General features: G+C 31.1%; 2 protein-coding genes across 2 annotated transcripts; one reads left to right on the top strand and one right to left on the bottom strand.

Annotated features, from left to right (window-relative positions):
* Positions 1–1,642: 1,642 nt before the first annotated feature.
* On the bottom strand, positions 1,643–6,945 carry LOC132718633 (uncharacterized). The gene is made up of 2 exons (XM_060702354.1): positions 6,573–6,945; positions 1,643–1,887 (listed from the first exon to the last, which is right to left on the bottom strand). Exons 1-2 carry the CDS (start codon positions 6,777–6,779, stop codon positions 1,714–1,716), a joined length of 381 nt encoding a protein of 126 aa, XP_060558337.1. The 5' UTR covers positions 6,780–6,945; the 3' UTR covers positions 1,643–1,713.
* Positions 6,946–15,233: 8,288 nt separating this feature from the next.
* Positions 15,234–23,581, top strand: LOC132718632 (collagen alpha-1(XII) chain-like). Its single transcript, XM_060702353.1, has 8 exons — positions 15,234–15,369; positions 18,842–18,994; positions 19,327–19,406; positions 19,711–19,782; positions 20,813–21,020; positions 21,442–21,602; positions 22,704–22,977; positions 23,405–23,581. Exons 1-8 carry the CDS (start codon positions 15,282–15,284, stop codon positions 23,524–23,526), a joined length of 1,158 nt encoding a protein of 385 aa, XP_060558336.1. The 5' UTR covers positions 15,234–15,281; the 3' UTR covers positions 23,527–23,581.
* Positions 23,582–23,794: the final 213 nt, after the last annotated feature.

Here is a 23,794-nt window from a genome sequence, read left to right as displayed (position 1 = left end):
GTTTGAAGGAACAAATAAAAAATGACCCATTTCAAATTGTGAGTAACATACATAAAGTCTCCATTTTGTTAAATATAAAATAAACATTTTTCGAGTAGACAGCGAGAAGTTAATTCATACCACATTATGGATCTACAGTATAAATACATTTTGTCATTAAATCGGGCAGTAATTTTTGAAGAAAAAAAAACTTGATAAGTTCAGGAAATGCATGTTCCGAAACTGAGTTTATGCAATCCTTTTACAAAAACATTTTTAGAATTTGCGATATTATAAATAACGTCTGCAAGTAAAGTTGTTTTTTAGGGTCAAAATGCGCGCAAAAGGTCTTTAAAAATTCTCAACTACAGTGTTATATTATTCGATCTAGATTTATGTGGGAAACTCGACACAATATTTCTCGACATTAGCTTTTGGATTTTTAAACTGCAGATGCTATAATTTAAGGAGCTAAAATTAGTGGATAACAAGTTGTTAATTGAAGTTAAAACTACAAATGAAATATTTAAAAGCATGATAAGATGAGAATGAAAACCGAAAGTAAATTAAACAGTATTAACAATCTGACTTCTAACTGTTCTAAGGCAATGTGTGATGAAAAGATGAAACACATGTTTCAAAGCTTATTAAGAGAACGTAGAATAATATCATGAGATAAAAGTGAATGTCAAAACAAAACGAGGGGAAAATATAGATAGAAAAGTGAATGTCAAAACAAAACGAGGGGAAAATATAAAGATAGAAAAGTGAATGTCAAAACAAAACGAGGGGAAAATATATAGATAGAAAAGTGAATGTCAAAACAAAACGAGGGGAAAATATATAGATAGAAAAGTGAATGTCAAAACAAAACAAGGGGAAAATATATAGATAGAAAAGTGAATGTCAAAACAAAACGAGGGGAAAATATATAGATAGAAAAGTGAATGTCAAAACAAAACGAGGGGAAAATATATAGATAGAAAAGTGAATGTCAAAACAAAACGAGGGGAAAATATATAGATAGAAAAGTGAATGTCAAAACAAAACGAGGGGAAAATATATAGATAGAAAAGTGAATGTCAAAACAAAACGAGGGGAAAATATATAGATAGAAAAGTGAATGTCAAAACAAAACAAGGGGAAAATATATAGATAAAAAAGTGAATGTCAAAACAAAACGAGGTGAAAATATATAGATAGAAAACGGCAGTCACAATACAGATGTGAGTAACTTATTGTCGGTTAATTAAATGAATCATTGAATATATCCACCAACAATAAATTTATATAATCCAGACCTTCTTGACCTAAACTATTTACGTAAATGTGATATAGGTTACAAAACGGTCGTTATATTCTACTATTTTTGATCAGTCAAGTATTTTAGAGATAAATATCAAAATTGTCTAGATTGCTTCAGTATCATTGCATCCCTTAGAAGTTTCCAAAAAGTAGTTCAAAGCTTAGGAAGGTCAAAAATTATTTAACTTTAACTGAACTGATTATTACAGTTATAACATCTAATTTGTTTTGACCCTACATAGAACGTGAACGTGCGAGATGTTTTCCTCTTTGAATTGTAATTAATGTATGATCAGATAAAATCACATATTCGTACATCGTTACAACAATAATAGGTATATACAATAACAAGAAATATTATACCAGTATGACTATCCTATTAATTCTTTTGTGTCTACGGCTTAACAAGAAATATAAATAAACATTTGATCAGTGTTGAATGAAGACACGCATGAAACATACCGGTGGTTGAAATATTTCTTTGAAGTTCATTTTTTCCACGTATCCGTAGCCTGGTTCCAAAGTTTGCTGCTCATCCGGTGACCTCTTGAGTTTCTCGCATTTTCCAGTAAGATCAGAGATCAGACCAGCAACACTGGTTTCCTGTATAGTTAATAAAATCTCTTATTAACGTGTAAATTTTTTTTTTTTTTTTCCTGGTAAAGTATATTGCAAAGAGCGCACTTTATGCTATCAACAACTATAACATGAACTTTGATTAATGTCAGGCACATTCATATACAGAGTAACATAACAGAAAATAAGGTTTCAAACAATGCATTAACAGGTGATAAAGATAGGGCGGCAATGAAATGTGCCCATGTAAACAACAACAGAACACTATAAAACAATATATACCTTAACAAAGTTAACCTATGTAGTTGTTTACTATGAATGTCTATGAATTGAATAAATTAAGTACGAGGAAAACGTGTCATTTTACTTCTTAACATTTTGGCCTAATACCTAATCATTCTAATTTTAGTCATTTGTTTTAGAAAATTTGTATGTGCCCTTTCTATTATATGATTATTTTCAAAGCCCCATCAATTATTTGTTAAAATTGGAAAGATGATTTGATTATATGTTTCAATTGAATGTCTTTTGACTTAGTCCAACTTTAGACTAATTATTCTTTAATTAGACTTACTCTCACGAGTGAGAATACTGTTTTTAAAGTTCACGAGATGAAATAAAATTACATCTTACACAACAAACAAACACATTTTCTTTTTATTTTATGCTTGAAAACAAGTTAAAATGAAATTTCAATAATATTAACGTTAATGTTAAAATTTGTTTTCACCATTGAGAGCCCCATTTAGTTGGAATTTCTAATTAAATGCAATATGTCTTGAGCTAAAAAAACATGTTCGACAATCAACGTTAAATGACGGTGATATTATTCATTTTATTAAAAATATATGAATGATCGCTTGTTTTAATAATAAAAACAAATAATTCGTGTAGGAGAAAAAGTTCAACCATCCATCCATATTTCTGTTACTTACTTCGAATTTATATTAGACCTGGCTTTGTTAAATGTAAGCGACAGCCATTTTTAAAGTTGTGTAAAGTTGTGTATTTCACGGGAGGCAAATAATTGTGTTTGATTCAGAGGGATATCATTTGAATTTGTTAATCATACACATTTTTAAAAGAAAGAAAACTTATTTGAGGATTCTAACAGACAAAACATAAGTATTGACAGATGTGTAAACATTCAAAAAGCAGCTAGGAAAATGGAAAATTTGGAAGCTGGCTCAGGAACGCTGGGTTGTTTACTTATTATTCGTGCTGATGGCTGTCATTGCTTTTCAATTTTTCATAAAGCATACGGCAATTATTGCTCGTATGATACTTTAATATGCCCAAATGTCATCAAGAGCAGTTTTGCATGTGGAAGGAATGTATTTTTCTGACTTTAAAAATGAAACAAAAAATTTAGAGACGAAATTTGATGACTGGAATTTAAATGAATAGAAGTAAGTTTTCTTTTATATTACTATTGAAAATTAAGTTATTTATCATTTTGAGCTTTGCTTTTTCTTTAAACAGCCTGACATTGACAGAATTGTCAGCAAAAATAAAATTGAGGTACCACATGGGGAAATCTTGAAAAAATAGTTTCGTCATTGAAAAGTGTGAAATTATATTTTGTTTATGATCACTGTGAAATTATCAAATATAATTTTCGAGGATAAATCAGTAATCAACTGAAAAGCATAAAATAATAAAGGATATTCATACAGTTTAGATATAAATTCATGACTTGGCGAAAAAGATATTGCACGCGTAAAAGTAAAAACCAATAAAGCGTAAAAGTAAAAACCAAAACAAAAAAATCAACTAATATTTTTGTAACGAATGTAGGAAAAAGTCTTAAAGAGACTCCACTGAGGCGTTTTGACTTGACGGGACTTAAAATTTTTTCAAATATTTGTGTACCATTTTATCTATGTCTAGACCGCTAACTTGTGCACATTTTCAGATCATTAGCTCTCCCCGTTATTCCACAAACGTCATTTTATTTGAAAACCCTTTAAACGCTTTTCACTCAAATCGGGCTAGGAATGATTATGCTTTTCTATTTTCTTTTACGAGTCTCCCTATTTAATTGTTTCAATTGATTATTGTAAGAATTTTACAATTTTTTTAAAAGGCGTTTGGTAAAATGTCATTATCTACAATAGTTGCTTCCTGGGAATAAAGTACCACAGGATATATAGAAAATGAAAAAAACGACCAATCTGCAATAGGTCAAGATTTCTGTAAAAAAATCGACATTTTTTAACTAGAGTGAAGTAGGCCCTTTCTATGATGTTATATCGTATTAAAAATGAATACATAAGTTTTATTCTTACTCTTACTCCTGGATTAATAAATTTGTAAAACAAAGTTATTGTGCCTTGGTAGGACAAGTCAGTTTTATCCTTGACCACAATGGAAAAGAATGAATTCAAACTCAATTGTGTATCATCCTGTGCATATGCATAAATTAAAGCCTAGGTATTTTTTTGTTTTATCACTAACTTAGAGGTACTTGATATCTTTTATATAAAGTCTTTCAAAATAATGATAAAATGCATTATGTGTGTCTCGGGCATATAGTAATTAAACCGTCCGTTCGGCCGTACGAGGATAACCTTCAACGTCAAGTTGGGTTTTATCTTAACATGTACCTGTTCCAATTGATTCATTATTTACACATTTAACAATACATGGTACATTATATGGGCAAGTTACATAACCATGGATTCGATTGTTTTAAAGTTATTACCCTTTTTAGCACTTTCTAAATGAATATGGTTTACTTAAAACAAGTCTGGAAACAAATTGATCCCTCGGTAGCATTAATTACAACAAAATTACATGATAATTGCAGACTCGGTTTAATTGAGTCTGTACATGAGGGATAATTAATAGTGCAACATCCCTCACGCCATCTTGCAGCGGCTCGAGCGGTACTCAATTCTCAAAACTTAATAGTGCTGGTATCAAAGATCCCGAAGGACCGGCAAGTTGGATATTTTTTAAGTTCTATCTATACTAACGGCTTCGTAAAGTCAAGTCCACACTTACTTATGAATTCAAAATACATGATATTGATAAGTATAAAACTGTGCTATTCATTTTCCCCAGTTATTTTCCTTTTTTATTACTTTAAAAATCGGGTTTTATATGATTAGTCTATCAAGTTTGACTTAATATCTTAATCTTCAAGTTCTCCTAATAACGTCGTTTATTTAATGATTTCTTTCGTGTGTGGTAAAAAATAGCTTCAATGGTCCTCTTGATTTTGTGGAGTAAGGGTTCACTGGGGTTAAGCATATTGTATTTGAAAAAAAAATATTTAGACACTTTTACTCATATAGCATTATTTTTAATTTAATATGGATATTACTAGGGAGGTCCTCTTCATTTATGTTCAGTTATGGGTCATTTTGGTCAAGATCAATGTCACCAATGTTGAAAATAGATTTTTACACTTTTACAGGTGTTACCATAATCTATTTACTGATGCCTTATAAATATGTTTGTTAGAACATAAAATCTTCTTCCTTTCGGTGGAGTTAGGGGACAGTTGGTCATGGTCACTTGTGCTAAAAATATTTTTTTACGTTTGCAATGCAGCCTTTATGTATTCATAGATGTCTTTTATATTTGGCAAGAAGAGTTCGGGGTCAGTTTTGATTGAGTTAACGATCAGTTGGTCAAGATAACTGTGTAAGAAAAAAAATCTCCAATTTTTATTTATACAGCCTTAAGTTTATTTTTTGCGAAAAGATTTTTTATATTTGAAAGGATGATAAATTGCACGATCATTACCCTTTGGATTGAGTAAGGGGTCAATTGGATTAAGGTCACCTGTTTCATTCAGCCTTTATTTATTGATTGATGTCTTCATATTTGGTAGGAATGTATCATGCATGTTTTTCTTCCTTTGGATTAAATAAAGGGTCAGTTGATCGAGATCAGGGGTGCCAAAAAAAGATTTATATTTTTTTACTTTTGCTTATACAGCTTTTATTTATAGACCGATATTTTTCATATTTGGAAGGAACATACCTCGGATGGTCCAGTGTTGAGATTAACAATGTCATTTGTGCTAACAGTGTCATTTATTTACACTTTTAATACAGCATTTGTATTATTTTCGCACGGTCTAATATTTACAAGAACATACTTAAGGTAGTTCTTTAAGTAAATTATGCTCGTATTAAAATGTCTAATCAGAATAACACTTTTTATTATAGTGTCCGTTATTTTCAAAACTAAGAAAATCTTTTTATAATGCATGTATCTTTTTCAACTTTAAATAAGTTATATAACATCATGGCGTAGGGAAATAAAAGTAGAATACTACAATTGTAAATTTGTAGATAAAGTGTTTTAGAAACAAACAATTCAAGAATTTTAAATAAACATTAATATTTGTTTTGTTTGGTGTATATCACATTTCAGGTGACTTATACAATTATGTTAAGTATGCACAATACAATTTGATTTGAATTGAATATTGATAAATTTAGAATTTTTACCAGCACGTATATGCTGCGACTAAATTAATTTATCGTTTTTGTTTTAAACACTACTGAGCTACAGGTATACTAAGTAAAGTCAACTGGCCGCTTCTCATTCAGATAAAATTGGGATTTTTAAGACAAGATTTAAAAAATTCAAGATAATAATTCTATTATGCTTACACAGGTTCTCCATAGGGAAAGAGAAAGTTATCATTATAAAAATAAAATAAGTGATTAAATAATATTCGTTGAATTACTTACGTTGTTTAGAATTTCCATTGCACATTTACGTACATCATGTTGTTTACTACGACGTATTCGAAACATCGTCGTCTTAATCTTAAAACCGTTTGCCAAGATGATATTGTTGATTGACATGTGAACAAGAAGCCAAATAATATAAACATCCATGGTTCTTGTTGTCGTTCGGCAGTACAAATGAACAGTTGTAGCAATCTTGCAATACATTCTAAGAAATGTAATATTGTAATGACTTCATAAAATATTTACACGTGCCAAGACTCTTGATATTTGCAGCGACCGAGAGCATTGAAACACAAAATATTTTGCACAATCTTTATGTAAGCATATAAATAATTTAATGTTTGAACTTAAATCTTTGTATTCAGATTGTACAGAGAAAATGTACAAGTAATACATAGTTTACTAAACAACGTGCTTAGCAATCATAAAAAGTTTAACGCAAATTTTAGAGTAGATAAACGTACAGTATACATGGTATATGTCCTGATTCGAACAGTATTAAACTTTTTTACTGATATATAAGCTCATTATTTTGTCAAAAATGACGACACGCGCCTGAAACGCTATTCTAATCATTAAAAATGTAACGTGATTGCGACCTTAGGTTGATACACTTATTTCGTTTTTCAAAAAGGATATATATATAGGAAATCGAAGCTGATAAAGAATACCGGTACACCATATTTATTATAAGTTTGGTCTAATGACAATGATTATTACTTTGCCTTGCCGCTTTTGTCACATTTTCTTTTGTTTCTGTGAAAACTACGACCAGTTTGCGCACAATTGTCATACAATATGCCAGGGACAAATTACTTGTCATGTTTCCCACGTAGAGGCGTGGTCTTGTGTAATTGTGTTGTTATTTATGTGTTGTTATATTCAACATCATGTTATCTCTTATCTCGCTGAAATGACGTTCTTCAATGTAACATATCTTTACGTCAATTACTTTTAAATACTTTTCAGTGAAAAATTAATTTTTTGTCTTTTTATTGAATTAGAACATGAATTCTCTCAAAAGAAATCATTTTTTAGGAAAATTCTAAACGTTCATTTTTCTTGTAAGTCGAAAAATTACGTCTTAGTGTCTACAATAAGTAATCAAAAGTTCATAGCAGCAATGTGATTGTTTTAATCTTGTTATCTGAAGTGTTTCGATCAAATTTATAACCTACTTGTAATAATCACTAAGTATAATATCTCTGTCATCACTGCAGCAATTTGTCATCTCGAGTAGAATGATGTGCCGAATTATCATCACATTGAATGTGTTTTGTAAGTCTAAAGGAGTCTCTTTAAAACCTTTGGCCGAGGTATTAAGTCTGCCTATACTTGCGAAAATCATTTCCATGAAGAAGTTTTAACAATGCTTGTTTAATGATGAAAATTGATCGTTATTTCATTGCAAAGTCAATGTTGCAATTGCAAACAGTAAACTGTTATGCAGAGCCTTCACTAGTGTTACTTAAACAGACAGTATCTCCATTCTATGCCGTAGAAGCGATATTACCACCAAGAACAAATAGTATCCCATTATATAACTTTGGATGTAAAAATATTTTGCCGTTCAGAAGGGTCTGAGTAACTCAAGTCAATGACTTTTAGACAACGATTAGATCTATGTACTATTGATAATGATGATAATTATGTTGATAGTTGATAGTGACTCACTGATTATGATAAGCTAATGTTGTTGATTACCATATCAACAAGAGCTGTCACAGAAGACAGCGAAGCTCGACTAATAAAATACTGGACGCAGTAAGGAGGACAAAACTATGACAGAAAAATCAATTATGTATAATTATGTATTAAGTTATAGTAAAAAAATAACATTTGTTAACATAAATTCCAAGATCAAGGGGAATAATTTTAGAAATAGTCATGCTAGAGTTATGGACCTTACCACACAACATTTGTGTAATGATAAGAAATATATATTTGAAGTTTGAAGTAGATACCTTAAAAAATAAAGAAGTTATTATATTTCTTTAAGAAAACCTAAGTTCAAAGAGAGATAAATCTGTAAATATTGCTTCAAGAGTTATGAACATTGTCACATAAAATGTAATTGATGATAAGGAATAAGTGTTTGAAGTTTGAGGTAGATACCTTTAAAAATAAAAAAGTTAAAATAAAAAATAACATTTTTCTAGTAAATAAATCTAAGTTTATGGGGAGATAATTCTTGCAATATTGGTGCTAGAGTTATGAACCTTGTCACATAAGATGTGGATTATGATAACGTAAATACATTTGAAGTATGAAGTTGATCGCTTTAGAAATAAATAAGTTACAGTCAAAAATAATATTTTTTATGGAAAATTCTAAGTTCAAAGGGAGATAAATCTGAAAATATTGGTGCTAGAGTTATGAACCTTGTCACATAAGATGGGGATGATGATAACGTAAATATATTTGAAGTATGAGGTTGATCCCTTAAGAAATAAAGTAGAAACAGTAAGAAATAGTATTTTTTGAGGAAAATTCTAAGTTCAAGGGGAGATAAATCTGAAAATATTGGTGCTAGAGTTATGAACCTTGTCACATAATATGAGGATGATGATAACGTAAATATATTTGAAGTATGAGGTTGATCCCTTAAGAAATAAAGAAGAAACAGTAAGAAATAGTATTTTTTGAGGAAAATTCTAAGTTCAAGGGGAGATAAATCTGAAAATATTGGTGCTAGAGTTATGAACCTTGTCACATAAGATGGGGATGATGATAACGTAAATATATTTGAAGTATGAGGTTGATCCCTTAAGAAATAAAGAAGAAACAGTAAGAAATAGTATTTTTTGAGGAAAATTCTAAGTTCAAGGGGAGATAAATCTGAAAATATTGGTGCTAGAGTTATGAACCTTGTCACATAACATGGGGATGATGATAAGGAACATATATTTGAAGTTTGAAGTTGATACCTTAAGAAATGACAAAGTTATAGTGAAAAATATTTTACTGCACCAAAACTTTAATCTAAAATCTGGACGCGGACGCGGACGCCGACGCCGACGCCGACGCCGGGGCGAGTAGGACAGCTCTCCATATACTTCGTATAGTCGAGCTAAAAATGATTTTGATGATGATGAGGATCATTGTGGTGTCGATAGGGCATTTGGAATTATACAGCGCCCCTCTGATTGGAACTATATTCGTTGTAGTTGTAGTAAGATGTCGGCAAATAGTGCTTTCTTAAGGGTTATATGTTTGTTGAGTACTATATGCGGCGTAACCGAGCACTATGAAATAAAGATATACAATAAACAATAGCTTTCAAAATGTCCATGAAAAGTTCACATACACGCGAACGATAGAACTTTTGGATATTTACTCATTTTCTTAGTTTTGTCAGTGATGTTTTGTTTCATATGGAAAACAAAGGATTTATACCTGAAACGGTCCAAATTTAAAGTAGTTAACCTTTCTCTCCTAAATAGGCACACACCAGCCGCATGTAGTCTGAGTTTGTTATGCTATTTATTATTTATCTTTATATGGACAAGATTTAATCCTTTAACAAAATTTTACGCAACCAAAGTGAGTGGCCAGATGAAACTCAAAATAAGTCAAATTTTGTCATAATTCCATCAATTTACAATTTTATTCGCTTGAACGATTTATAACTCACAATAGTATAAAATTTCGTTACAATCCATCTGAATTTACCTGTTTCGAGGAATTTGTGAGTGAGGCAGTCTTTTTTATATTTTACGCAGATTTTTATCTTAAATTAGTTTACATTTTTATGAGCGCATTAACCTTTAAATATATCATTTATATGTAGGAAAGCAAAACAAAATATTATAGTTTTACAAAATTACCAAGTTATTGGATAGTAAAGTTTCGTTCGTTAAGTTGCTTTCATGATAAATTCGAGAATTCTGTCCTCTGAAAACGATAGCTTCAGACTGTTGTTCTACAGCTCGAAAACAAGACTAAACATGATAAGCAAAGCCATGGTAAGACAGCATTCCAAATATTTAGAAAACATTTACAAGTAGCAGTTTCAATTTCTGACTAGCATGCAATACATGACAAACAAAATTAACATTCCTTTCTTGCAGCGATAACTTATGCCGGATCTAAGCCTTGGAATATCAATTATTTATCACTCAAAGTCCTTTGTTACAATATTATGTTTTTAAGTTATTCTTTAATGGTAGCTCTTACAAAGACTGAAAATGTTCGTTTTTAAGAAGAATTTTAAGAAGCTGCTGTATCTCAAATGTACAAAATATTACTACTAGCATTTGTAAGACCACACAATAGTCTGTAGATATCATGATTAGTATAATTAGCGATTATTATATTAAGCTGTCAATTCATTTGTAATAGTTTTGAAAATATTGTAAAAAGTACATGATATACTGTAACACTGATCTGATGAAAGAAAAACGTATTCCAAGTATAAATACACATCACCATGTTAAACAGAAGCATGGTTAGCATTAGCTTTATTACCATCATCACCTCTTCGTAAACTCCTTTTTATCACATTCATCACCATCAATATCACCATCAACATTAACTACATAAATATTCAAAAATACTTATGATGAACATTATCTTCATATGGAAAATTATGATTTCAATATTATTTTAATTATTTAAATAATTTTTGAATATCTAAATAATTTTAGTTGACAATGGCCATGTCGTAAACAAACAGTATAATGTCGACAATATCATTCTCGTGAACTGTTTGATTTAAACATAACTAACGCTAATATGTAATATCAGTTACACTAGTTATAACATCTAGCCACCATCATTATCAATACCAAGTTGTTTAACTCACTATATAAGTTTTATATATTTTCGAACAGTGTCATGTACGTTTATCTACTCTATTATGCGTCTACTCTAAAATTTTGATTCAAAAATAGTTTGGAATGGTTTACTTCTCATCAACAGTACATGTTAATTGTACAATCTGAATACAAACATTAAAATTCTAGCATTTTCGTTCGCAGTAAATATCTAAAGTCATGCCACGTGTAAATAGTTTATGCCGTCATTACAATATTATGTTTCTTAAAATCTGGTAAAGAAGATTACTACACAACAGGGCATTTGTTAAAGGATTCAGTCACAACAATAATGGATGTTAATATAATATGGCTACTAGTTTACATATCAATCAACAAAATCATCTTGGTAAACGGTTTTTAAAATTAAGAATACGTCGTAAAACTCATCATGATGTACGAGAATGAGCAATGAAAATTCTAAACAACGTAAGTAATTATCAAATGTTATTGAGTCATTTAGTTTATTTCTTTGAGTATTACTTTCCTTTTCCCTATAGAGGAGAGGTACTCACATATTAATTACAAAAGCAATGAATTCATTTAGTTTATTTAGTCGAGGCGTATATCTTAGTGTAAAGGTTTAAAATGTTATGAGTTCCATTTTGATATGCTTGGCATATTGAAGTCCCCAAGCACCCAGACAATACTATTTTTGGGGGATCTTTTTATGGATGACCAAAGTGCATTGAGGGGTATCTCATCCTTCTCGTTAGGTTTATAGAAGGAAGTGATATAGATGTCCTTAAAAACCTTTAAGGGATATTTTTGCCCAAACTGAATTATTTTTTTATCACGTGGTGATTGAACATGTGAAATGGAAACAGTTACTTTAATCTCAGTTTGGTCATTTAGCATTACCGGTTTTCATTTGGTATATGTTTTCCTTCATGAGCAATGTCTTCAAGGTAAACACAAGGTACGTATATAATCCAGCACGATAAATAGAAATTTCTTCATATCTATTTATAGTACTCAATACTACATAGGTAAAACAGATGTTGCACATCCATTTTGCGTTTGACTAATTATTGTAATAGAGCGTAATAGATGTCGCAATAGGTCATTCGGGAGAGCGAACCTACTAGCTGAATTCACTTTCATATCAACAAGTGGTCTTGCTTACTCTGCTATAGAGTCAAACGAAGATAATATCTCATAAAATCAAATTTGTATAACTTTTATTGTAATACTTGCAGTTTACATAATTATCTTTACCTGTGTTAATCTTTTATTTGACTGTACTGGTAATGGTTTAAACATATTTTATTCTTTCTCACATAAGCATATTTACATACATGATATTTACAATCAAAACAAGAAAAGGATTAGACTGGAAGCAACCTAATGCTTATTGAAGTCTTTTCCCAATGTACAATAAATATATGTGCGAAATAAGGCGAAATAAATTGTCGTTTGTTGACTTAGAAGGCTGATGTGTTACAACTTGCATCGAAAATGAATAAATAAATATAAGATATATCAATTATTTAAAGAAATGCAAAATAAGACTAATAATGATAATAGTTTGATAAGTTCAAATTGGAAGAAGAATGAGATAGAAAAAGAAGGAGAAAAAAACAGCAGAAAAAATGACCTGTGATTAACTCTTAATGATAGTTGAAAATTATTGGAGAGTCAAAGCGATTCGATTTTTCAATATATTTATGAACTGCAAGGAATATTTTCTCATTATCCGAGTCTGTTAGTGTCGTGTTACCAAACAGGATCGTTTTTAGTGAAACATGACAGTATGTGCTTATACAGTTTATCAACTGAGGTCTTATGTTTTTATAAGGAGGACAGTCGAGAAAAAAATGACGAGTTGTTTCCCTTTGTCCACAGACGCAAAGAGGCGAAGGTATGATATTCTTAGAAAAAAGGTCTTCAGCCAAAGAGCTACAGTTGGTCCTCAGACGTGTGTGGAAAATCTGGAGTTTTCTTTTGCAATGGTAAAAATATTTCGGTGGCTTTTGAATGTTAGGAGATAAACTCTTTTTAAATGACGATAATGTTGGAGAGTTGCGAACGTCACTTTGAAGACTGTTAAAGGCTCGAGTTGTGGATGGCAAGAAGGAATTATAATATAGCGTGGTACGAGCCCTAGGAGCCCTGTAATAGTTTTGATTTCGTAAGTTATATGATTGTTCATTGGTGGAAACTTGAAGCATTTCAGAAAGATAAGGAGGGGCAAGATTTTTGGTCATTTTATAAAAAAAAACAAGTTTGTGTTGGTTACGAAGAGATTCAAGGGATTCCCACCCTACCTCGGACATAAGTTTGGAAATTAAGACAAGTTTGGTTGCACCCGTTACAATACGAGCTGCCTCGTACTGAACCTTTTCGATTGTTTCCTTCTCTTGAGATGTACAGTTATCAAAGTTAATATCACCGTATTCTAAAAGAGGACGAATGAAGGACATATAAATGTTTTCCAGTGAATGACGATCAAGGATAAATTTCAACTTTCGCATTACATTGATACGCTTGTAGGCTTTCTCAATTATAGAGTTTTTATGAATATTCCATCTGAGATCAGAAGAGAAAAATACACCAAGATGTTCATGATGAGTAACTTCTTGAATAGTCTCACCATTCATCTCTAAGGGCGGATGGACTTGGTTGCCAGTTTTGCGAGTCAAGATAAGAGATTCTGTTTTTTTCGGATTGAACTTTACCAACGAGGTTTTGGCCCAGTCGGAGATAGTAGAGAGATCAGAGTTAAGAGTGGTAGCAGCAGAGGTAGGAACATACCATTAGATATAGACTCGTGTCATCAGCAAATAGGCGAATATTAGCTTGTATATCGATAACAATGTCGTTTGTATACGTATTATGTACTGGTAATTTTAGAGCTGACGAAAGTTCTGTTGATCGTGCTCGGATTTTTTATAGTAAGTATATTTGCGTATAGTTGTAATATTTTATATTTGAGATATTGAATGAAATTCAACAAAGATGACAAAGTATATTGTTCACAAGAAAAATGCTATTTTCTCTAATGAGCATTCACTGTAAATGTAGAGTGATACATATATGTAGATAAACATATCCACCTGCTGATATAAAAATCCATCAATTTGATTCACTTGAAATATAAAAAAATCACTTTTATGTGAGAGTTACCCAAAACAAGTCTTATACGTATAATATCATCCCAGTAGATCTAACACGAAATACAGATTTGAAAAAATAACTTTATTCATATACATTATAAACCAGTTCCCAGCAATTACAGTTTGCATTTATTCCGGTTATGTTTTGACTTTATTCAAGTTAGGTCATTGGGATCAGTTGGTCAAAAGTCAAGGGCAGCTTAAGGCTAACAGCATGCTGTTTGGACGACTATTAGGAAAAATGATAATAATAATTATCATTATGATGACTATGATTTATTTATATATTTATTTACTTTTTTATTAATTCTTTCTTTTATTCATTCGTTTGTTCGTTCGTTCTTTTGTTTGTTCGTTCATTCGGTCGGTCGGTCGGTCATTCATTCATTCATTCATTCATTCATTCATTCATTCATTCTTTCATTCATTCATTCATTAATTCTTTCATTCATTCATTCATTCATTTAAAGAAAATGTAACTTGTCATCAAAGAACCCTGATGATATTAGGTCAGTAATTAAAAGGTATATACATGTATCTTCAATTAAACGTTTACATTAATTGACCGTTTTCTTGTATACACCCCCCCCCCCCTTTAAAAGTCGTAATAATCTTGTTTAAAGAAATCGGAATATGATTAACGGAAATTACGTTGTTTCTTTTTCGTTTCAACACTCGTCACGTCCTTGGTTTAGATGTTCCCTTTTTGGTTTACCATAGAGAACTGGTTCGTGGTCTAGGAGATAAGAAGGTCAATAGAGCTACCTTATCAGTCCATGATTTATATATCTATCATTTTTATAAGTGAAATAGGCGAAAACTTACAACATATAGAAATGTTTGCCCTAATTGGATTTGCAATAGGTGACTATAATTGCTTCATTTAAGCCTGTTTACCTTAAGAAAAAAAGAATAAAACTATTTGTAAAAAATATACTATTAAAACAGTTTGTTACTTACATGCATGCATTTACTTTTATTTTCAGTTTTTCAGAACAACTCATTTCCCAAACGCACTAATATATTAAGTTTCCGATATTAAATTTATTTACCATCGGCATTGCTTCTTCGGTAATCTCCGATAATTCAGAGCAATATATATTTACAACTTTTCTTCAATATGACATTTCTATTATATACTTATAATTGAAATACTGATGAATTAAAATGTATATTTTCACTGTAAAAATATTTTTCACCGCAATGAAGCATATTTTTCGTATTTTCACGGGTGTTCTGACTGACTACTTTCTTTTGAATTCAGCCAGTAGACTATATTAAAGGTGCATTCCTTCTTATCACAAGGCTAAAAAGAGAAAAAGTAAGAAATAAACAGAACATTTATATCAAAATATTGGAATAAAAATTATCACATTTCACTTGTGGTTACTGCCTTGACATTCAATGTCAAATGTCTATGATTGAGCATTCTATAAGATAAGACCTTCATGCCTTGGCTCAATTATGACCTTGACCTAATTAGTCCCCTACCAGTCCGTCCGTCCGTCAGTCCGTCCGTCCACAAAACTGGATCCCGCGAGAACGCAAAAAGTACTGAAAATATTTTTTATGAAACTTGATATATGGATAGATGGCATTATGGAAATTATGCACGTCTTTTTCTTCTTTTTATTCCTATACTGAAAATTGTGGTTGCTATGGCAATAAATATACTGAAAACATGGCAAATTTTACACATAACCTGGATCCAGTGATAACGAAAAAAGTATTGAAAATATTTTTATGAAACTTGACATATGGGTAAATTGCAGTATGCAAATTATGAACATCCTTTTCTTATCTTCCTATGTTGGAAATTCTGGTTGCTATGGCAACAAATAGACTGAATTTCCAGATTTCTGATTCTAGTTTTTAAGTTTTTTCACTATAAGTTCTTTATTTCTTAAGGTATTTTTTTTCTTCAAACTTTAAATATAAGTTGCTAGTCATCAACCACATCATATGTGACAAGGTTTTCAACTCTAGGACAAAATTCATCAGAATTACCTCCCTTGAACTTAAAATTTTCATGAAAAAATTTGTTTTTTTTTTGTTAATAACTTCTTTTTTTCTGAATGTATCTACCTCAATCTTCATATAAATGTTATCACTCAACTTTTGTATGAAAGTTCAATACTCTAGCAAGACCATTTCCAGAATTATGCCCCTTTTGAACTTGAACTTTGAGAAATTGGTAATTTTTACTCCAACTTCTTCAATCATGATAGGATTTTCTTCAAACTCCCACATCTTAATAATAGTTATGACAATGTTTATAAATCTAGCATCCATATTTCCAGAATAATCTCCTCCTTAACTTTTAATTTTTCCTATTTGTCTTTTAACTTTCATATACTTCAAATTCAAAATAAACATTTATTATTCATACCTTCATTACTAATTGTTCTTTGTTACACTCACATCATGTATGACATCTTGCATCTTTATTTCAAGAGTTATCTCCTTTTTAAAAATTTTGCTTTTAAAAATGTTATATTTTGATAACAGGGATGTTAAAAAATAACTTTAGAGTGTCCTTCAGTCCGTCTATCTGTACATAAAACTGTTTCCTGTGATCACTTTTAAAGAACTTTTTCGATAAATTTACTTAAAATAGAAACATAAGTGAATGGCCAATGGCCCTTCAGAATGTTGCTGGGGTCCTAACCGGTAGGGGACTTATGGATTGCTTGCAATACTATGATAATTGCTTGTTTTTTGTTTTTTTTTTTTATTTATTTTTTCTAACTTCTGCTATAATTGACTGTAACTTGAAAATTAATAAATGCATTATTAAAGGGAGACACAGGCAAAATTTTCATTTCTTAGTTTTTAATTCCTGTAAATGCCCTCAAATGAATACTATAGACAGTCAAAGGAACAAAACCTTTCTCCATATAAAGAATAAAATGGTGGTTTCCTAACTTCACCCGCGTGGGTCAGGTTAGAGCGCTAGCATTTCACAATAGTTGTCAAAATGAACTCTTGAACACTCTTGAAACGTTAAAGAACATGTCAAATGAATGACTTAGGCTTGTTTCAATCATATAATATCCCATATATATAAATATCCCATATAAACAAAAACTTGGATAAAACAAGACGTGCTACCAAGCAAGTATACTGAATTATTAAGATGTGATCTAGACCTTGACCGTTAAAGTCAAATTAATGAAATTATCTTATTCTTCCTACACCAATGATATTTGTACCATGTGCACAGTTTTAGATGTAAAATTAAAGTTTGATATCAGCTGATATATCAATTTTCAAGTTACAGTGAACATTGGAAATGCTTCTTTGATGTATACAAATTGATAATCTCCTGTATGTTTTTACATTTATGTATTTTAATAGTTTGAAAATGTTAAATTTATATTGTTCCTTGTTGAGGGCCTCATGGAAGATTGATATGTTTGTTCAAATGAGTTCTCTCGTTAAATCAAGTCTTTATTATTATTATTTTTATTATTATACAAATGTGACTAAACATACCTATAAAGTTTAAAAAAAGGAAAACCTATGTTTTCCATTATTTTTTAAAAGATATAAAATATTTGTTTAAACCTATTGTGTCGTTTTAATTAGGGACCAGTTACACAGACGTTCGGTCCCTAATCGGTCATTTAATTTTAAATTTACTCGCTGCTATGATCGGTTGTCATGCGTGATTTTATTTCTGGTTTTCTGTGTAAACGGCCATCGGTGACAGAAAGCAAACTCAAACGGGTTTGGATCGGTGATAAAAATGCTGAAATACAATCGGTTTTTATCGTTTGTAAATCGGAGCTAAATCGGGCGTAACGCTGATTAATTGGTGGTTGATAGCTGGTCATCAGTGGTTAAACACTTTCCCTCAGATATGGCCGGTGATTCATATTTGGTCATCTTTGTCCGATCGGCGATATCTGTGATTAAATGCTTATATATCTCATGATATAGATTGCAGTCGGTTATTTGTAAAATATTGTCAACGATGGAGAATTTTAAACATGTTTAAAAATCCCAATCGGTAATTTTTTACCGATGAACTTATCTTTCCCCAATAGCAGTTGATGGGTGGAAAACTGGTGACCAAAAGGTGATATCGGTGTTAAATACGTTGTCATCGGTTCACTCCATAATTTGGCTAAAGAAACTACCGATCAATCACCGATGGCTCTGTGTAACTGGGGTATTAAATGGAGAGTTGCCCCTGCCCGGCGGTTGCTCAAAATCTATACGATTAGGCGTTGGGTTTTTTTTTTACTAAAAATACATAATTCTGATGGTATGCTCTTATTGAATTTCACAAGTACAAAGTCATAAGGCATAAGGTACATAACTTATTTTACAGTTTCAGTGTGCGGTATTGTTACTGGTCAGCCAGTTAGTAGTTGTACCGATCTGGACACACAAGCTTGTGTGCTCTTCCAAACAGCCAAGCCTGACCTTTGTAGTGACCCCACATTCTCACAGGGCACGTGCAAACGATTTTGCGGCAATTGTCGTAAGAATATTTAATTTTAAACTTTTTAACCAAAACGTTGTTGCTGCTTTTCCAGTCTGTTCAAATTGATGATAAGTGTTTTTCTGCAGCGCCTTTTTAAATATCCTGCCTTGTTTATTTTCAAACTGGAAGTTTTTTATTTCAACAAGCCAGAAAATTCTAAAATAAGATGACATAAGACAAAATTGTCCTTATTTTTTATCGTCATCCAAAGGATTTAGTTTAAATTGATAACCATAGTGAAATAACTTGGAAAGATGACCTTAGTATAACAGGAGTAGTGTTCACGTTTACAACTGCTTGTATTGATTTATTATTGAAATATATTTAAGCTCTTGAATGTTACTCGTGTCGAACTCCTGTTCTTGACCCTGATGACTGCAATACAACAATATCATGTGCTGCTAACCAGGTAAACAAACGATAATACATAAACGCTTTTTAAATGTAGTAGTTCGTAGTTTTCGATTGAACTCGTAAGATTTCGCCAATTTCCGTGTTTAATAAGATCTTATAAGCGTTTGTGTGACAAGGAACATCCTCGTCAGATCTTACAAATGCATCGCTTACTATTGATTGTTATAAAAAAAAAAGATATGACAATTATGAAAATTGACAAAGTTTCTTAAATGTATACGGACATATGTAACAAGAACAATGTTAAATACGTATGTTTAGTTTGCATATGTGAGAGGCCCCGTTTTAACATTTTTCAGACATGTATGACAAAACACCTTAAAGCATTAGATGGACACGATGAATATATCACACAGTGTGAGATGAAAGAGGTTGGTCTTCTTTTATATATTGTATTTAAATAATCGTCTAACCTTCACTGAATAATATGTTTTGACAAGCATTGATATTTATGCTATATAAGATTGGGAATAATACTGATGAAAATTAGCTTCACTATTTGGAGATGGTTCTCACTTCTTAAAATGTGACTAGCTTAGTGGGTGGATTAATATTGTCTTGATAACGCTATATTTATTTTCCGACAGTTATATATGGGTTATAGTTCATAAATTAGAATTATATGAAAATTTAGTGCAACCGCTTCACTTAATTTATATATAATTCTAATCGGATTAAAAGTTTTCTGATTAGATGAAAAGTACCGGAAGGGGCGGAGTGAACTATAAATAACAATATACGGTTAATTGCCACTGTAAATCCCAACACCAACTAGTAAATCAATATACTTCTCAACTATGTAAATCTATGTACAAATAAAAGAATCCATTCCATCAACAAACCTTTTTTTGTTTTTTTATGCCTATATAAAAAATATTACTTTATTAAATAGGAATTCTATAAGTGGGTTACTAAGCACTGTATTTGATTTATTATTTTAGATCTGTTGGTTGTTAAGATAATTTAAAAAAAAAAACAATAAATTTGTTCTTATCGATCCATCTGTTTTTAAATTTCATGATTTGCTTACTTCTTCAATACTTATATTTGAAGAAGTAAGCAAATCATGAAATTTAAAAACAGTATATATAAACGATATTTTTAAATATGTGCAAGAAAGGGGCATTTTTTATTCGAAATTCATTTATAAATGATACTTGTATGATCTGATCAATGCGCTGTAGCATACGTATTACCTTACTGTCTTTGTTATACATTTATATATGTAAATATATGTTAAAGTGCATTTGATTAAACTTTTGTAATATGTTCTAGATATGTGACATGTTTAACATTGATGTTTATGTATTAAGATGATATACTAATGTCTAATAAAGTGCCTGTTCTGTTCTGTTCTCCTAAGTTATAGTACTAAAATGAATGAAGTATAATTATTTATAGGTATGTGACGGTCTAACTCTGGGCTTTGCCTTTGGTAAGCGTGATGTTATATTTGACGAGGAATCAGATGATGACGTAGAAGAACACGACAGAGTCAGACGTGACGTCACAATCCATTGCTGTGACACAGATTTCTGTAATCATCCTACGAAAATTACAACAACAACAACAACCGTTTCTCCAACATCACCAGGTCCCTTCCCTCACGGTACGATGAATGTTTTTTTGCTTTGCAGGCTCAGAATTTCTAACGCTTAGTTTGCATGTTTTTATCTTTTCAGTTTTGTCTTTATTTGTCATTTTTTGCCATATTTTCCATCTTATTATTAAGAAAATTTACTGTTTCATCTGCTATCTGTTCAAAATTGAAATCGATGTTAATTCAGTACAAAAATCATCAGGATAGTATTTATTATCAAATGCCACCTTTAGCGGTACTTAGGGTTTGAGTAAGATGCGTTGTATGAAATATGATTTGTCAAGAATAACCTGACAAAATCCTAAACTGGTCATGTTTTAGTTAAATTGGGCGCTTTCAAGAATCTACATGATGTGTATCGTGTTTTAATACATTTAAAACGTTGATTTATCAACCCTATTAACCGTATTTTTTAAATATAATATTCAAGGGTGTAATAGAGATATTGTGTTTGTTCTGGATGATTCTGGAAGTGTCGGATCAAACAATTTTAGACATGCCCTTGATTTTGTCAAAAGTATTGTGAACCAGATAGAGGTAGGGCCTACAAAGGCACAAGTCGGACTCCTTGCATACAGTACACATCCACAGGTAAGCTTAGTTTTCTCCAGGAAAAAAACAGAAAAATATTTATTACTGAATGATTTTCATAACTCAACTTATTAACAATATTATAAAAGGCACATTATGCCTCAAAATGTTATCATTTTTATTTCTAAAAAAAAACTTATCTTTGGATTTTTTTTTACATTTTCAGAAAATAATGATTTAAACATAGATTCATTTTCTTTATGTTTCTTTTGCTCTGTTTGATTAATATTTTGCATGGAAGTCAAAATTCTACAAACATTATTACACACATGTTTGATATTTCATAAGTTATTTTCAAAACATATTGATTTCTGAGGCATAATGTGCCTTTAAACGATTTTCTGTATATATAAAATTGTAACATTACCAAGGAAAGCATCATTTTTAAAATCAATTAGATTTGCAACAAGGGAGAGAGACTACTAAATAAATTTAGTTTAATTTTTATTGACTGCATTTTGTGTTTATGGTATAGCTTGTATGACATCAACTTAAAAATTGTGCAATTTAATGGCCAACTAATTATTGTCACTTTTAACATTAGTAAGTAAATTGTGTTATTATATTTATCTAAATAGTTGCAATCTCATTGGTCCAAACAGTAGTCAACAGAACTTTTTATAAAATCATATCCACTAGATGCTGTATCATATTCACTGGCTGAATTGGATTTTCGCAGTGAGACTCATATTCAATGATTATACACCGTAGACTGTTAATAACGCGTGTTAATTAAAAAAATAGTTGTTGTTTTTTGTTCTTTATGGCATGTTCCCGATTAAATTATCATTACTTTACAATTATACATAAAGGCTACACCGCGATGATGAGTATAAACTTGAATTATTTTTGTATGCGAAGCGTTCACGTAGTTGTTGCACGCCTAACACGTGCGTTTTTGTTCCCGCGCTTCAACGAGGCAAAATTTGTACATGTATATAAGGTTGTACTTTTTGCGATTTTTTTTATTTCTTAGCCTATTCATATAATGAAACAATTATTGACTCAGCTATCACCTCGGTCAATATGTCATCTGCCGGTGAATATCACATTATATTCAATGGCTCATTAGTCAATAATTGTATAATAATAATTGCACAGGTTGGTTGGTACCTTAACAAATATTACAATAAGGTCGGTCTTTTGAATGCTATAAGCCAAGTCCATTACTATGGGGGCGTGACCCATACAAGCGAGGCAATCGAGGCTGTGCGCACGCAGATTCTGACGTCACAGAAGGGTGATCGGCCATCAGCAGAGAATGTTGTCATAGTTCTAACAGATGGTCAGTCTAACAACCACATAGACACGATACGTGAAGCTAACAAACTGCACATGATCAGTCAGGACGTGATTAGCATTGTAATTGGTACAGGTAATATAAGTTATTTTATTTATTTTTTTAAAGAAAGCACGTGTTACACACATCAAATATAAAGGATAATGAATGAGTGTACGTTCAGAGGCTCGCATAATATAATTTTATTCAACTCGTGCAATAAATTCAGTATTGAACTTACACGAATTTAATATTCTATTTATCGCATACCCAAAATAAAGACCGGTTTAAGTGAAATAAGAGTCATTGACGCATCTATAGTTTTTAGCGCGTCATTACACTATGTTTGTATAACGCTAATGACGTCACGTCAAAATATATGCATGACCGTGCAATACCATATTTACGGAGTCGCAAAATCGGCACGGGTGTGTGATAAACAACGAAAATTATTGCCAGTTTTGTTTTTGGGTCGGTATTATCATCATCCTCTTCTGTATTATTCTGGTATTACTTTTTTCAGGAATCAACCTTAAGGAGTTAAATGCCATAGCCACTGATAGTCACCATGTGTTTGATCTGAGGAGCTACAATAATCTGAGTTCGATCCTTGCTCAACTGATGCAAATTATTTGCAATGCATAAAATCGTGCATGTACGACAATAAACAGTCAAAATAAATAATGCGTGAAAAATTAAACGTATTTCTATCTGAGTTACACTTAATGAGTTACGTCAATAATTATCAGTATCAGGTGTCATTACTATTTTTTTTTTAAACAACTATCATGGTGTATTAAGCACACTGCAAATTTATAAGAAATTTGCTGTATGACGTAAACTGTAAACATAGAAACTATAGAACATCGTGTAAGCACCTATTTCTTTTATGTGTTTGCACATTTGATTTGCT

Source organism: Ruditapes philippinarum, unplaced genomic scaffold (genome assembly GCF_026571515.1).
Source record: "Ruditapes philippinarum isolate M1 unplaced genomic scaffold, ASM2657151v2 ctg3934_1_1_1_1, whole genome shotgun sequence".
Taxonomy (NCBI): Eukaryota; Metazoa; Mollusca; class Bivalvia; order Venerida; family Veneridae; genus Ruditapes; species Ruditapes philippinarum.
Note: the sequence above shows the minus strand (reverse complement) of the source record. Positions and strands in the feature narration are given on the sequence as shown.